The 15,468-nt window shown below is 36.5% G+C and overlaps 1 protein-coding gene across 2 annotated transcripts in view; it reads left to right on the top strand.

Annotated features, from left to right (window-relative positions):
• Nucleotides 1–15,468, top strand: part of GRID2 (glutamate ionotropic receptor delta type subunit 2) — a 1,538,331-nt gene that overhangs the window by 824,397 nt on the left and 698,466 nt on the right. For both annotated transcript variants that reach the window (XM_025385476.1, XM_025385475.1), the window contains one exon: nt 4,283–4,488. In XM_025385476.1, coding sequence (XP_025241261.1) covers nt 4,283–4,488 — 206 coding nt within the window. The remainder of the gene's footprint in view (nt 1–4,282; nt 4,489–15,468) is intronic.

Here is a 15,468-nt window from a genome sequence, read left to right as displayed (position 1 = left end):
CCCGGCTAATTTTTTGTATTTTTAGTAGAGATGGGATTTCACCATGTTAGCCAGGCTGGTCTCAAACTCCTGACCTCAGGCAATCCACCTGCCTCAGCCTCCCAAAGTGCTGGGATTACAGACATGAGTCACTGCGCCCAGGCTACTCTCTTTTTTAATGACTCTTTTACACAGAGCAGCTCATAAACAGCATGACTCGGAATCTTCTCCCATTGAACTTACCAATTGCCACATAACATGGGTATTTGGTGTCATTTGCTCAAATAAGCAAAACTATTTATGCTTAACTTCTGCATTCCATGAGACTACCTTGCAATTTATGCTTGCCATTTTGGGTAGCTAGCCATCAGTAAAATTGAAGCAATCTGGTCTATTGGTAGGAAGAACGGTGGTCTCTTAACAAAGAGTCATGTTCTATTACTAACAATAAAAGAATTACCATATGTTAGACCCTACACTAGATTTTGTATATATACAACAAACACACACAGACACTTTTGCAAAATCAATCTTTGAAGACTTCTATAAGATAAATATTTTTTGCTGGGAGTGATGGCTTAAGCCTGTAATCCCAGCGCTTTGGGAGGCCGAGGCAGGTGGATTGCCTGAGCTCAGAAGTTCAAACCAGCCTGGCCAACATGATGAATCCCTATCTTTACCAAAAATACAAAAGTTAGCCTGGCATGGAGGTGTGCACCTGTAGTCTCAGCTACTCAGGAGGCTGAGGTGGGAGGATCGCTTGAGCCTGGGATGTGGAGGTTGCAATGAGCTGATATCATGCCACTATACTCCAACCTGGTTAATAGAGTGGGACCCTGTCTCCAAAATATATATAAACAAATAAATTTTTCATTTACAGTTGAGGAAAACTTTTCAAAAAATTTTAGTTACATATCTAAGAAGTGACCACCAGAATTCCAGTGTAAGGAAACACAGGGGTTATAGTGGTCTTTTGTCACATCACTTTTCAGTATGTATATCACTCTGATCAAAAATTAAAGCTAAAAAACATTATATAGTTTCAAATTAAGGAGAATTAATTTACTAGACCAATTTATTTATTTAAAAAAATTTTGAGGCGGCATCTCACTCTGTCACCCATGTTGGAGTGCAGTGGCACGATCTCAGCTCACTGCAACCTCCACTTCCCTGGTTCAAGCCATTTTCATGCCTCAGCCTGGGTAATTTTATGTATTTTTAGTAGAGACGAGGTTTACCATGTTAGCCAGGCTGGTCACGAACTCCTGGCCTCAAGTGATCCGCCCACTTCAGCCTCCCAAAGTGCTGGGATTTCAGACATAAGCCAGCGCGCCCAGCCCCAATTTAAAGCATACAATCAAACGCGTCACTTCCAGACTTAAACTGCTTTTCATTCTGCTCTCGTATCCAGTCATCCACTTAAGGCAGATCCTCTGCTTGAAACTTTTGATAGATTAAAGCTGTATTTAGAATAAAATTAAAACCTCTTCCTGTGTCTCACAGAGATCTACATAACCTGACTCTTCCTCTCCATCCAGCTTCATGTCTCACTAGCTAGGCTGCAACCACAGTGGCCTCCTATAGGTTTTTCATCCACAGGCTCTTTAATATCCTGGGTATTTTCTGAGCTGTTGCCTTTCTCCTTATCTCTTTGCTTGGCTAACGTCTTTTTATTCCTTTACCTCAGAGTTTAAATACGAGTTTTGCAGAGAAACTGTCCTCTAACGAAAATAGATCCTCCTCTTCACCCTATTATCATCTACCAATGCACTCATTGTTTTCTTCAAAACACTTAGTGTGCTTTGTGGTTTTTTAGTTTGTTTACTTGTTTATTGTTTGTTTTAATGTGTGGATGGGTATTCATTGATGTGCTCTGAGCTCCTAGCATTGTGTCTAATATTCAACAAATGTTTTTGGAGAACAAGTTTTTTTCCTCAAAGTGAGGATGCAAACTAGCACTGGTATTTTATTTTTGTAATCAGAAGATTTCATAGAGGGTAAGTAATCTGAAACTTTATTCTCTAGTCATGCTCTGTTTTCTGAGCATCTTGGATCTATTTCAATGTAACTTTTGTTTTGTTTGCCTTGTATTCAGATGTACACTTTAAGTAACTCAAAGAACAACTTACAATTTGAAATCAATAATCTGCTCTGTCTGCTCTGGCATGTATTTTTTTTTTCTTTTTCTTTTTTTTTTTTTTTTTGAGACGGAGTCTCACTCTGTCACCCAGGCTGGAGTGCAGTGGGATGATCTCGGCTCACTGCAACTTCCAACTCCCGGTTCAAGCAATTCTTCTGCCTCAGCCTCCCAAGTAGCTGGGACTACAGGCATGTGCCACCACGTCTGATTAATATTTGTATTTTTAGTAGAGACAGGGTTTCACCATATTGGCCAGGCTGGTCTCAAACTCCTGATCTCATGATCTGCTGCCTCGGCCTCCCAAAGTGCTGGGATTACAGGTGTGAGCCACCACACTGGGCCTTTCACATGTATTCTAAAGGTGTATTGATTCTGGGGTGAGGCCCAAGCTTGTGTATTTTTGATAAATTTCTCAAATGATTCTGATTCATATCAAACTTTAAGAACATCTGCTTAGCGTGTACATAGTCTCGTTATTGTACTTCTACCTGTATCAACCAAATTCCATCAAATTTAACCATTTGCTTAATTCATGCTTCAGAGTCTTACACCCTTATGTACATTCTGACTTGGATATTGAATGAATATACAACACCTTTATTATTCCAGCTCTTTTATTTCATCCTCTGCCTTAGCTGAGGATTTTATTCTTTTAACCTGCTTTGATAGTAACATCCTGGGTTTACAATATAATTAATGATAAGAAATGTAAGATAGAATTTACACAGTATATATGTTGTAAAGATTTTGAAAGTCATCAGATAACGAAACATATAATATTTATAACAACTATTTTAAAATGAAAGCAATCAGAAGAAGAAAGCAAAATTGTTATTTTAGTCAATTTGTAACTTTTTAAATATAAATGTTTATAAGAGTAAACGTAGTTTCCAAATTTTTGGCTATTTGTTTTCCTGTTCTGTGGGTTTACTTATTGCTTTTTCTGGTTTGTATGTTGAAAAATATGTAATTTAACTATTGCCATTGAGAGGCAAATTTTACATGCAGACAAACAGGCAAACACACACTATTAAGGATTTTGAGATCTAGTCTACTCATAAGTTCCCTACAATCCCATTTACTTGTTTCTCTGGTATTTGCCCTTTAAATATTTTATTCTTTGGATATGTAATGAAAAACATAGTTTATGATATAGTAAAAGAAAATCTACTATATTAAGATTATAACATAATCTATATTAAGCTTGTATTGTGCCAGATACTTAATTCAGATATCTTCTTCTATAAACAAGCTATCTGATACCACGAAGAAATATTTGTGATATTTCAGACACTCATTGTTACTCAAATACACATCAAAGTACAAATGATAAACTCTTTAGATTAAATTTTACTTTTCTTATTTAAATGTGACATGGATACTGAACGTTTTAATTTGATAAATTTCTAGAACTGCTTATTTTGGAATGAGTATGTAAATATTTTGCTGATCATCATAAATTCAAAAATGTTGCTTAACATTTTCTAAAATGCTGAAATAAGTATTGAAAAAATATGTTTTGCACATTAAATATGTTCTCCTTACTAAGACAAATTTGGTGTCTCCTACCAACTTTTCCAAATTTAGCTAAGGAGGTAATACTCATTAGATAGATTAAAATGCAGCTTTTATTTGTAGTCTAAGTGACCTGAGCCCTTCAAAGATAACCGTTCGAAACTTTCTGTTTAACTGATAAAAGTCAAGTTTAGTGATACTGTTGCCTATTTTAAGAAACATTCATAATCTTGATTCAGATTCATCTGTCATCAATGATATTTATGCTTACATGAGGTTAATACTACCATTTAAAATGCTAAGGAAAATAGGGAATGTCTTTCCCTTATTCATGTTTGGCTCTAGAGAAATGGGGCATCTCTCCAACCACCTCCCTGTGCCCTCACCCAACATTCCTAGCATGGATATCATTTAGGTTCCATGTAGATATAAAGAAATCTATTTTAAAAATAACAGTTGCTACATTTTTCATGTGAACACATCAAAATGTGCCAAACCTTAAACATATTTGAGAGTTCCATCCACATTGTAGGCTCATCTTCAGAGAGCCTACAATGTGGAACAATATTCTGATATAGGTGAAATAGCTTATGCCTTCCTTCTGTACAATAATTCACGTGTATTTTGACGGGCTTTTGATGTTTCCAGATATCCGTGGAATACAAGAGTTCTTGGACAAAGTTTCTCAGCAGGGAATGGATGTTGCACTTCAGAAGGTAGAAAACAACATCAATAAAATGATCACCACTCTCTTTGACACCATGAGAATAGAAGAACTGAATCGCTATCGAGACACTCTTAGGCGAGCAATCCTTGTTATGAATCCTGCCACAGCCAAATCCTTCATTAGTGAGGTAAGTGAAACTTGTCTTGGGGTGAGAGTTGTGCAAAAAAATTAAAAGCTTTGGAATAGACCCTACAGAGGAGATGAAAATTAAGAGCAGTGCGAAGGAATTAATGACACAACTTTTGTTAACACTAATGGAGGTAGCATAGTGCTTGCTCGCTCATCTCATTTACCCTTACTGTCCAGTTAATTGCTGAGAACATTTGTATTTATATATATTTGGGCACATAGACAGAACAATTTTAAGAAGTCTTATAGAAGTTTAAAAGTGCCGTTGACCTGAATGAATCTGGTAAGATCAAGATTAAATTCACAAGTGCATAGCTCTCTAACTAATCCTTAGTGTTTTTTGTAATTTAAAATTTTACTTCTGAAAAAAGAAATGTACTTGAATCAGGATATTATTTCATAAACATGATTACTGTTACAAAAACATATACAGATTTATATCTTCCCTGTGAACTTTGTACCAACACAAATAATTGTCTGAAACTCCGTAAAGTGATGACCACTGTACATTTTATGATGCTACATCCTCAAATTTTTAATTGTGTCTGTTCATTTAGTTAGAAGCTCTGAAATTTAGTAAAAAGACAATTAAGACTTTTCAGTGATTGGTGTAACATTTCTATGTTCTGAAATGCCTGCTATTGCCTTGTAAAAGTTTATTGTCAAGTCTTTTTGCCCTACTTCAAGTTTTTAATGTTACGTAGTGGTAGAACTGGTCATGATGTTACATACTTTTACATGGGATTTTAAAAAACATTTTAAATTTGGGAGGGAATTTATTTGTTTAATACTTTTTTTTTTTTTTTTGCCTTATTTCACTATTATGCTTCTGTTAGCTCCTGAAGTACTGCTATAAATCTTTCAAATTAGGAACATGTTAGAAGTTCTTTGACACTATATAGTTGGCATCAAAAAACATAAGGCAGAATATAAATCACTAAGAAGGGTAAAACTTGTGTAAAACCATCAGTAATACCAATTTTTTCATTTTAATAGGAAACTTCATTATGCATTTTAAAGACAAATATAAACATTTTACTTTTTGAGTTCAGCAAATGACTTAGAGAATCTTATTGAACTACTATATTTTTTTCATAATATAAAATATTTCCAGTTTTAAAGAAGTTGGTTCCTTCCTTCAAGAAATACAAATCTGGAAGGTGGAAACAAGTTCACAGGGAATGTAATATAAATTAGGATGTTAAAATTGCAATAGATGAGGTTGAAGCATCTATAGTCATTTTTATTGAAGGAGATGAGAGGAAACTTCACTGAGCAGGTATATTTGAACTAGACTTCGTGTCATGGGTTAGGAATTTGCAAAAGAGAAGTGGTATTGATATGGTTTTGCTCTGTGCCCCTACCCAAATCTCATCTTGAATGGTAATCCCCATGTGGTGAGGGAGGGACCTGGTGGGAGGTGAGTGGATCATGGGAGTGGTTTCCCCCATGCCGTTCTCACGATAGTGAGGGAGTTCTCAGGAGATCTGATTGTTTAAACGTGGCAGGTTCCCCTGCGCTGTCACTCTCTCCTGTTGCCTTGTGAAAAAGGTGCTTGCTTCTCCTTCCACCATGACTGTTAGTTTCCTGAAGCCTCCTCAGCCATGTGGAATTGTGAGAAAATTAAACTGCTTTCCTTTATAAATTGCCCATCTTGGGTAGTTCATTATAGCAGAGATAATGCTAGTGTATTCTTTGCTAGAACTGTCATAGGCTTAAACAACAGAAAGTTTGCATCTCACAGTTCTGGAGACTAGAAATCTAAAATCAAGATGTTGACAAGGTTTATTTATTCTGAGGGGTGTGAGGGAAGGAACTGTTCTAAGCCTCCCTCCTTGGCTTATAGATGAATTGTCTCTTTCCAATGTCTATTCACATTTTCTTCTCTTCCTGTATGTTTGTGTATCCAAATTTCCCTTTCCTATAAGGATGTGAGTCATTTGGAGGAGGGTTCACCCTAATGACCTCATTTTAATTTGATTACCTCTGTAAAGACCTTATCTCCAAATAAGGTCATATTCTAAGGTATTGGGTATTAGGAATTCAACATATAAATTTGAGAAGGAGGTAATGATGACACAACTTTACCCATAACAGGTGCCATTAGTTGTTATGAGCAAATAAGGCAGAGGAGTATGTTTGAGAGTTCAATTTGGATCATGTAAAATTTGAGCTAACAGTGGATTCTTCATGTGGTCTTAAGTATGTTTCAACACCTATATAGTACTTACTATCTTCTTACTACTTAGTGCTTTCTTTTCTAAGACCTTTTTAAAAAATGGACTCATAGTCTTCATAAAAAAGCCTTTGAGTTGGTACTAACGTCATCCTTGTTTTGTAGATAAGAAAACTGAGGCATATAGGGTTTAAGTTGTCAAGATGACACGACTAGGAAGAGACAGATCCGGGATTAATTCCAATACGTTTGTCTCTACAGTTTGTGTGCTTAACCTTGGTTCCCAGACAGGTTGGTTATAAATGCATGACTGGAGACCAGGAGAAAGGTCAGTGCTTGAGATGTAGTTTATTTGTTTTTCATCAGTTTAATACACATTGATTTACTAGTTCATTAGTTTTCCAGTTCATCCTAGAAACTATGCTAGGCACTAGTGATAAAATGACAACAAAGATCCCATTCCTCTTCTCAAGTTTATAGCCTGGTGTTGGAGAAGGAAAATGAAAGGGTATCAACATTATAAGATGCATGTAATGGCAGAACACATACATCTCCGCTGAGCTCCAGAGCCAGCCATGTCTGGTTCCAGAGGTAAAGTATACAGCTGTGAAATGTTGAGGAAGGAGCTTGCTACAGATGGCGTCTTGAAGGAGGTGCTTCTTGAGTTGAGCATTAAAGGACGTGTGGATTGGATCAGGCAGAAAAGGATGGGAAGGGCATTCTAAGCAGCAGGAAGACCATAAACAAAAGCACAGAGGCAGGCATACAGCAAGAAGGCAAAGGGCTAGGGAAGGAATGGGTAGAGGTAGGTGTGTTGACTACCCTGTTGAGGAGTTTGGTGATGAAAGTAAGGGTAAATTATGGTTTAAAATTTTTAAAAATCCCATGAGATGGATATCAGAACCAGGGAAATCTGTTTCATTTTTAGGATAAAACAAGGTGAGCCTTTTTACACAGGTATTGGGAGAGCAACCAGTGATGAAGAGGAGATTGTAGAATGGAAAAAGAGTATTGATGAGCTAAGATCCCAGAGTGTTAGAACTCATGAAGCTCTACCAGGGGACTCATTACCAATAACTGACAATTTTTGCTTCAGAGGTAGACAGAATTAGTTCAGACTTCATTAAAGGAATTTTCGTTGATCATCCTTGTATTTCTGATCATCAATTTCAACTGATATGATCCTAACTTCTCATCTTGTCCCTCAACCTTGACCCTGAACTTTATACTTACAATAATGTATCCCTTCCGTCTTAGTCCCCAAACACATACAATCTATGATCTTTCCTTAGACTGTCTTTCCCCACTCATCCGGCATTATTTTTAGTAACTTATCTTTTATAATCACTGATTTTATCTCTCCAAACTGTGGACAAGTTATTCCACAGGCATCTTAAGCAGTGATGTAGGAATGGCAGAAAGAATGTGAACTACCACCACCTCTATCCTGACCTAAGCTCACTCTATTACACTGTTCTCTGACCTGCAAGATGGTTCCTGTTTCTCAATTAGTTGTTTTCAGACACATCCCACCTCCTCCATGGGTTCTAGGATTGTTTCTCTTGAGTAGGGAATAGGCTCACCCTATTAGTGCTGGGAGCAGTTCATTCAAAAGAGAGGCAGAACTGAATTCAAAAGAGTGCATTGAAATTCTGAAGACATAAAGAGGAATCATTTCTGTGTGACCTGGAGTTTTACTCAGTCTAGTGGAGGAGGCAGCATATAACTAAATACTAGTATGTGAAAGAAAATTCTATAATAGTGATGGATCAATGGTGTTCTGGAATACCGTAGGAGAACTGACTCATGCTACAGAGGGCTTAGCCGGGGCCACGACAAGTTTCGCAGATAAGGTGTGTCACCAGAATCTTGAAAAATAAATAAGAATTATTCAAGCAAACAATGGTGGGCAAACAATTCAGAATGCGTGTGTGTGTGTGTGTGTGTGTGTGTGTGTGTGTGTATGATACATGAACAGAATTAAAAAATCAAATTATAATGAGGGTTTTAAAATCAAAAACAAGAGTTTATGTTTTCCTACCTCCAGTTATTCTTTTCAGAATTAATTATTTATTTTTGATTTTAAAATTTAATTTGTATTTACTTTTAGCATACCCTGTGTATTTGCGTTGTTCAAAATTTAAAACATTCAACAAGACAATATCCTGCCACTGTTCCTCAAACACCTGAGTTCCTTTTTATGAGACTAATAATATTTCTTATGTGGCATTCCAAGTATACACACACACACATTTTTATTATTTTTCTTACATAAATAGTTGTATACTAGGTTTAAATTCTGAGTTTGGATTTTTAAACTTAGTAACTTCTAGGAGATCATTGTATTGAGACCTGTGAAGTGTTCCTAATAATATTTAATGGCTATATGATATTCCCTTGGTAGATGTATTAGTCCATTCTCATGCTGCTAATAAGGTCATACCTGAGACTGGGTAATTTATAAAGAAAAAGAGGTTTAATGGACTCACAGTTCTACGGGGCTGGGGAGGCCTCAGAACCATGGTGGAAGGTGAAAGGCACGTCTTACATGGTAGCAGACAAGAGAGAATGAGAGCCAATCCAAAGGGGAAACCCCTTATAAAACCAACAGATCTCGTAAGACTGATTCACTACCAAGAGAACAGTATGAGAGAAACTGCTCCCATGATTCAATTACCTCCCCCGGGTCCCTCCCAAAATACATGGGAACTATGGGAGCTACAATTTAAGATGAGATTTGAGTGGGAACACAGCCAACCATATCAGTAGATTAAATGACTCTTAGCTCTTTAATTTTTTGTTTTAATTTTTACTTACTCTAGTAAATATTATTGGTTGATTTATTAGTTTATCTCTTACCTACCTTTTCTTATATGGTAAGTAATGATTTATTTCATATACTTCACCCACACCTGCATGTCCTCTCAATATATAACTAGTTATAGTATAATTTTAAATAACTTTATATAACACAATTACACTTCTATTACCATGCCAACTACTGTTGACAGTATAGTATCTGTAAAGACAATATACTAGTTGTAAAGGTTCATTCACTATTTTTCCACTCTTCTACCTCTTAGCTTCCATGATCCACAGATTTATCTTTATATCGAGTGTGTTGGAAGAATGTATTTTCTATTCTGTTACCAGAAATAAATTGTTCATACCTTGACTAAAAGTTGGCTTTATAAGATGAAAATCTGTAATTTGCTTATATTTTATCACTATAAATATTGTTGACTGTACAACAAAGTATTAAGGTATGATTATGTTTAGGTTTTCAGCTTCAGGTTTTTTTGTTTGAGTTATTACTTTTCTTACTTTTCTCTTCATTTCATCTTTGGCTACTAAAATTCTAAATTCTTGTTATCAATAACAAATCTCCAAAATCCCCATTTCCTGACTGCAGCCTTTCCTCCCAAAGCCCCCCCCCCACCACCACCACTTCCTGCTCTGTTTCTGGTGTATCCCTAAAAATCAGATAAATTCTAGTGGGTCAGATCCACAAATTCCTGGTTCCTGTGTCTTACAATTTCTTAGTTTCCTGCTTTGCTGGGAAATATCTTGAAGTAACTTCTGAAGGAAGAATGTTTTGCTTTTTTTTTTTTTTTTTCTTACAGAGAAAACATCTGTGGTAATAAGCTGTGTAGAGGCAAGAATTTTAGTGCTGTTGGCCACAAGTTCAATTATAATGAATCAACAATGAATATTAAATAAAGTGCCTTTAAATAGAAATGCATAAAAACAAAGACTGGCAGGGACCAAACTCTGTATTTCCCCTAGGAGTAGTGATTTGACATTCACGAATGCAGTGTTCGTGGGAATTTTATAGAACCTAACTACTGTGAATGACAAGCATCCACAATCATTGTCATTATTTTCACTTAAGTCCAGAAAATGTATTCATTCTAACTTAACCCTTGATGAATAATGTAGTTAATTATAAATTCCTAAGTTAAAAAATGATTTACCTCAGAACATCAATAGCATTAATTCATTACATAATGGTAATTTGATCATTTAGATTGAGTAGATAGAAGATGGATATGGTCATTTCACTGGAGATAGTACAAGATTTTGCATGTGTATTTATGTTACCTTGCTCTTGGATAATCATGGCGACATTAGTTGCCCCAGTTCACCTAGAAAATTCACCTATTTATTTAGAAGAGAATCCTATGCTTCTTACTTTTTTAAAAGGGATAAATGTCAGCTTTCAAGAACATTTTGCATGTGACAGCATGTGAGAATTAACATACATTTAAGTACAATCAGTCTGCTTTATTAACTGATTTAGTTTTTGCAATTTCACCTATTCACTAAACTTTATATGTAATTCCAAAATCAATCCTCAGGGCACTTTCCTGATCATATATTTGCAGAGCTCAAAAACTTGAGTTGTTAGTAATTAAGGTCAAATAAAGCTGCTCTCTGCATTCTTGTTTCAGCTCCTCTATGGCAAGCATGTGTTCTTTGCTCAATCTATTTATTTAGTGCCTTTTTCAATTTTTTGTGCTTTCATCGGTAATTTCCCTGTTTAAAATGTCACCCAAACATGGTGCTAAAGTGCTGGTCTAGTGTCCCTGAGCACCAGAAAGCTGTGATGTGCATCACACAGAAAATACCTCTGTTAGATAAACTGTGTACAGGCAAGAGTTATAGTGCTGTTGGCCTTGAGTTCAATGTTAATGAATCAGCAATGCGTATTACATAAAGTGCTTTTAAATATAAATACAAAAAAGGCAGAGGCTTACAAGGGACCAAACTATTCCCCTAGGAGCAATGATTCAGTGTTCATAAACACAGTGTTCATAGCACTTTATAGAACCTCACTACTGCGAATGACAAGAATCCTCTATGTTCTCATATTTTGAGCTCTCCATCTCACACCTACCTTCTATTTGACCTTTTCAACTATCAAGACTTCTATGCCTCTGCAGGTAGAGGTCTTGATGCTTAATTGCTGCCCCTATGACAGTCTCTAGTCTACGGCTCCTGCCACCCTGCTTTGCCAGACATCACTGCTTCCTCTGATCAAATATCACTGCTTCCTTTTTATGTTTCAGTAATTTAGGCAAAACACTTTTCTGATGGCCTCTGTTCCTTTTCTCATTGTTGTTGGTTTATATACCTATTCAATTTTTCATATTTTCATGAGAATCTGAGAGTGATCCCCTTTAACTTTCTTGAGTTGAAAGGTCCAGAATATTCTTTCAGATTTTTAGAGATTAAAGCTCAACAAAGATAAGGGACTTTTAAGACCAGTTTTTATAGATTTTATGAAATAATATTAAATCATGGTATTTCATATTTGAAAAATGAAATATGTAATATTTTGTCCAATTCCAAATGTATAGTTGAGTAAATTAAAGGCCTCTCTAGATCTAACTGATGTTCTTCTCTAACTTCCTCCATCTATGTTCTGCACCTCTGCAGATTGTAGAGGACACCCAGAGTTTGAAACTGGTCAAATAGGTTGTCAGCAGGTCAAAGGGGTGCAGAATTTTTGGATCCTACAAGAATTTATTGAAAATGGCTTACCATGGATTATACAATAGACAGAAAGGCAAATGAAGCTAGAGAGAAACTGACAGATTGAGAAATTAGGAAAGACAGAGAAGCTAAAGGTTATGATGGGGTCAGAGACACAACCAAGTTCAGCCTTAAACAAGGAGAAGTTGAGGGGAAAAATTCTAGTAAAAGAGGGGAATAGCAGAACTTTCAACTTCACTGTTTTCTATACTTTATAAGTTAGCACGGAAAGTCACTGAAATATTCAAGAAAAGTATTAACTTTAAAGTCAGAATAATGAGTTTTATCAAAGAAATTGCTCACTTAGCATTGTCATGTAATTGCTAAGGGGAAAAATAAGCATATCAATTCTGTTTGCATCTTTTTTTTTTTTTTTTTTTTGTCCCTGGAGAAATTATGTAGCATTGACTTAATTATGCTCCCTTTGAAGTCTTAGAAATTTAATACATTAAATGTCTACACTTAGTGCTCCACCTCTCATTCAAGAGTTTCAAAGCTTTAAGAAAAATGCTGTGTATCATCCTGCTGTGATATTGGCAGAAAATTGTTACACAGTGTATCTGTAAGTGTCCTTGAAATGAATATAGTGAAACAGGAGTGCTCACATGGTTTTATTTAAATATAGATTGGAATATTTTGAAAAAAAAAAAGTTTCAATATAGGAGTAATTTTGCTTTCGTTGCTGTGTACATTATAGTCTTTCCAGAAACAATACAAAAATTTATATATAAATGAGACATTTTGCCCATGGTCTTTAGTTTTTGGGTTTGAGAAGATACACCAATTCTTTGAAAGCAGGAAGTTTTACTATTTATATAGCAATAGATATTGTCTCTGGTTTACATTTTTTCTTCAAATTTTCAGAAAGGAACCCTACTGTTCCATGACATCCTTTTATTTAACAATAAGAGAAGGTTATTATTATCTTGTATTCCTTAAACATACTTTATGAAATAGTTTTCATTGTATTGTACTATACCCTAGGTTCATGAGAAAAAAGAACTTTGAGGCTGTCAAACAACAAAAAGGCAAAGTTACATATTTCAAATATGTATGCGGCTTCCCAAAAATAAGCCTTTGGGAAAGTTTAGGAAACAAGAGAAGGTAGCTTGTCTCAGTAGATACAGAATGATTCCTATTCATCAAAAGGAAGTGTCACTTTTGAGAAGTGTCTGTTCATAGCCTTTATGCACTTTTTGATGGGGTTGTTTTTTTCTTGTAAACTTGTTCAAGTTTCTTGTAGATTCTGGGTATTAGAACTTTGTCAGATGGACAGATTGCAAAAATGTTCTCCCATTCTGTAGCTCATCATCACTGATCATTAGAAAAATGCAAATTAAAACCACAGTGACATACCATCTCATGCCAGTTAGTATGGTGATCATTAAAAAGTCAGGAAACAACAGATGCTGGAGAGGATGTGGAGAAATAGGAACACTTTTACACTGTTGGTAGGAGTGTAAATTAGTTCGACCATTGTGGAAGACAGTGTGGCGATTCCTCAAGGATCTAGAACCAGAAATACCATTTGACCCAGCAATTCCATTATTGGGTGTATACCCAAAGGATTATAAGTCATTCTACTATAAAGACACATGCACACAGATGTTTATTGCAGCACTATTCACAATAGCAAAGACTTGGAACCAACCCAAATTCCCATCAATGATAGACTGGATAAAGAAAATATGGCACATATACCATGAAATACTATGCAGCCATAAAAAAGAATGAATTCATGCCCTTTGCAGGGACATAGATGAAGGTGGAAACCATCATTCTCAGTAAACAAACACAGGAACAGAAAACCAAATACCATATGTTCTCACTCATAAGAGGGAGTTGCATAATGAGCACACATGGACACAGGGAGGGGACCATCACACGCTTGGGCCGGTCGGGCAGTTGGGGGCAAGAGGTGAGAGATCATTAGGACAAATACCTAGGCCGGGCGCGGTGGCTCAAGCCTGTAATCCCAGCACTTTGGGAGGCCGAGACGGGTGGATCACCAGGTCAGGAGTTTGAGACCAGCCTGGCTAACACGGTGAAACCCCGTCTCTACTAAAAAATACAAAAAACTAGCCGGGCGAGGTGGCGGGCGCCTGTAGTCCCAGCTACTTGGGAGGCTGAGGCAGGAGAATGGCGTGAACCCGGGAGGCAGGGCTTGCAGTGAGCTGAGATCCGGCCACTGAACTCCAGCCTGGGCGACAGAGCGAGACTCCGTCTAAAAAAAAAAAAAAAAAGGACAAATACCTAATGCATGCAGGGCTTAAAACCTAGATGATGGGGGCTGGGTGTGGTGGCTCAGGCCTGTAATCTCAGCACTTTGGGAGGCCAAGGTGGGCAAATCATGGGGTCAGGAGATTGAGACCATCCTAGCTAACACAGTGAAACCCCATGTCTACTAAAAATACAAAAAATTGGCCGGGCGTGGTGGCGGGTACCTGTAGTCCCATCTACTAGGGAGGCTGAGGCAGAGGAATGGTGTGAACCCGGGAGGCGGAGCTTGCAGTGAGCCGAGATCACGGCACTGCACTCCAGCCTGGGCAACAGAGCGAGATTCCATCTCAAAAAACAAACAAACAAACAAACATCCTAGATGATGGGTTGATAAGTGAAGCAAACCACCATGGCACATGTATACCTATGTAACAAACCTTCATGTTCTGCACATGTATCCCAGAACTTAAAATATAATAAACAATAATTATAATTAAAAGGGTGCCCTGGGTACTCAAATTGCTGTGATAGTTATTTAAATGACACATTTTTTCTAAAATAAATTATACAGAGACATTATACAATGCACAATTTTAAAGATGAAGCAATTATAATATAGGGCATATAAGTTTACAACTCAACAAATTTGCATGTGACCATCGTCCAGGTCAAGAAACAGAACATAACTAGCATGCCGATATTCCTCATTCATGAACCCTCCAGTTACTGTCTCCCCAAAGGTATCCTGACTGTTAACACTATTCAACTAGTTCTGATTCATTTTAAACTATATATAATAGACTCATACAGTGTATACTGTTTTGTCTTTCTGTTGTTCAGCATTATATCTGAGAGATTCGTCCATGTTGAAGTTTGCAGAAAAATTCATTCATTTTGATTGTCTCAACATATTCTGTTATATGAGTAAGACAGAATTTGTATACTTCTGTTGATGATTTTTTTACAGTTTTGCTCATTAAAAATAGGGGTTCTATATACATCTTTTTGGATATGTCTGTAGTTTTGTTGAGTGTATACTTAGGAATG

The sequence above is a fragment of the Theropithecus gelada genome, chromosome 5 (assembly GCF_003255815.1).
Source record: "Theropithecus gelada isolate Dixy chromosome 5, Tgel_1.0, whole genome shotgun sequence".
NCBI classification, from domain to species: Eukaryota; Metazoa; Chordata; class Mammalia; order Primates; family Cercopithecidae; genus Theropithecus; species Theropithecus gelada.
Note: the sequence above shows the minus strand (reverse complement) of the source record. Positions and strands in the feature narration are given on the sequence as shown.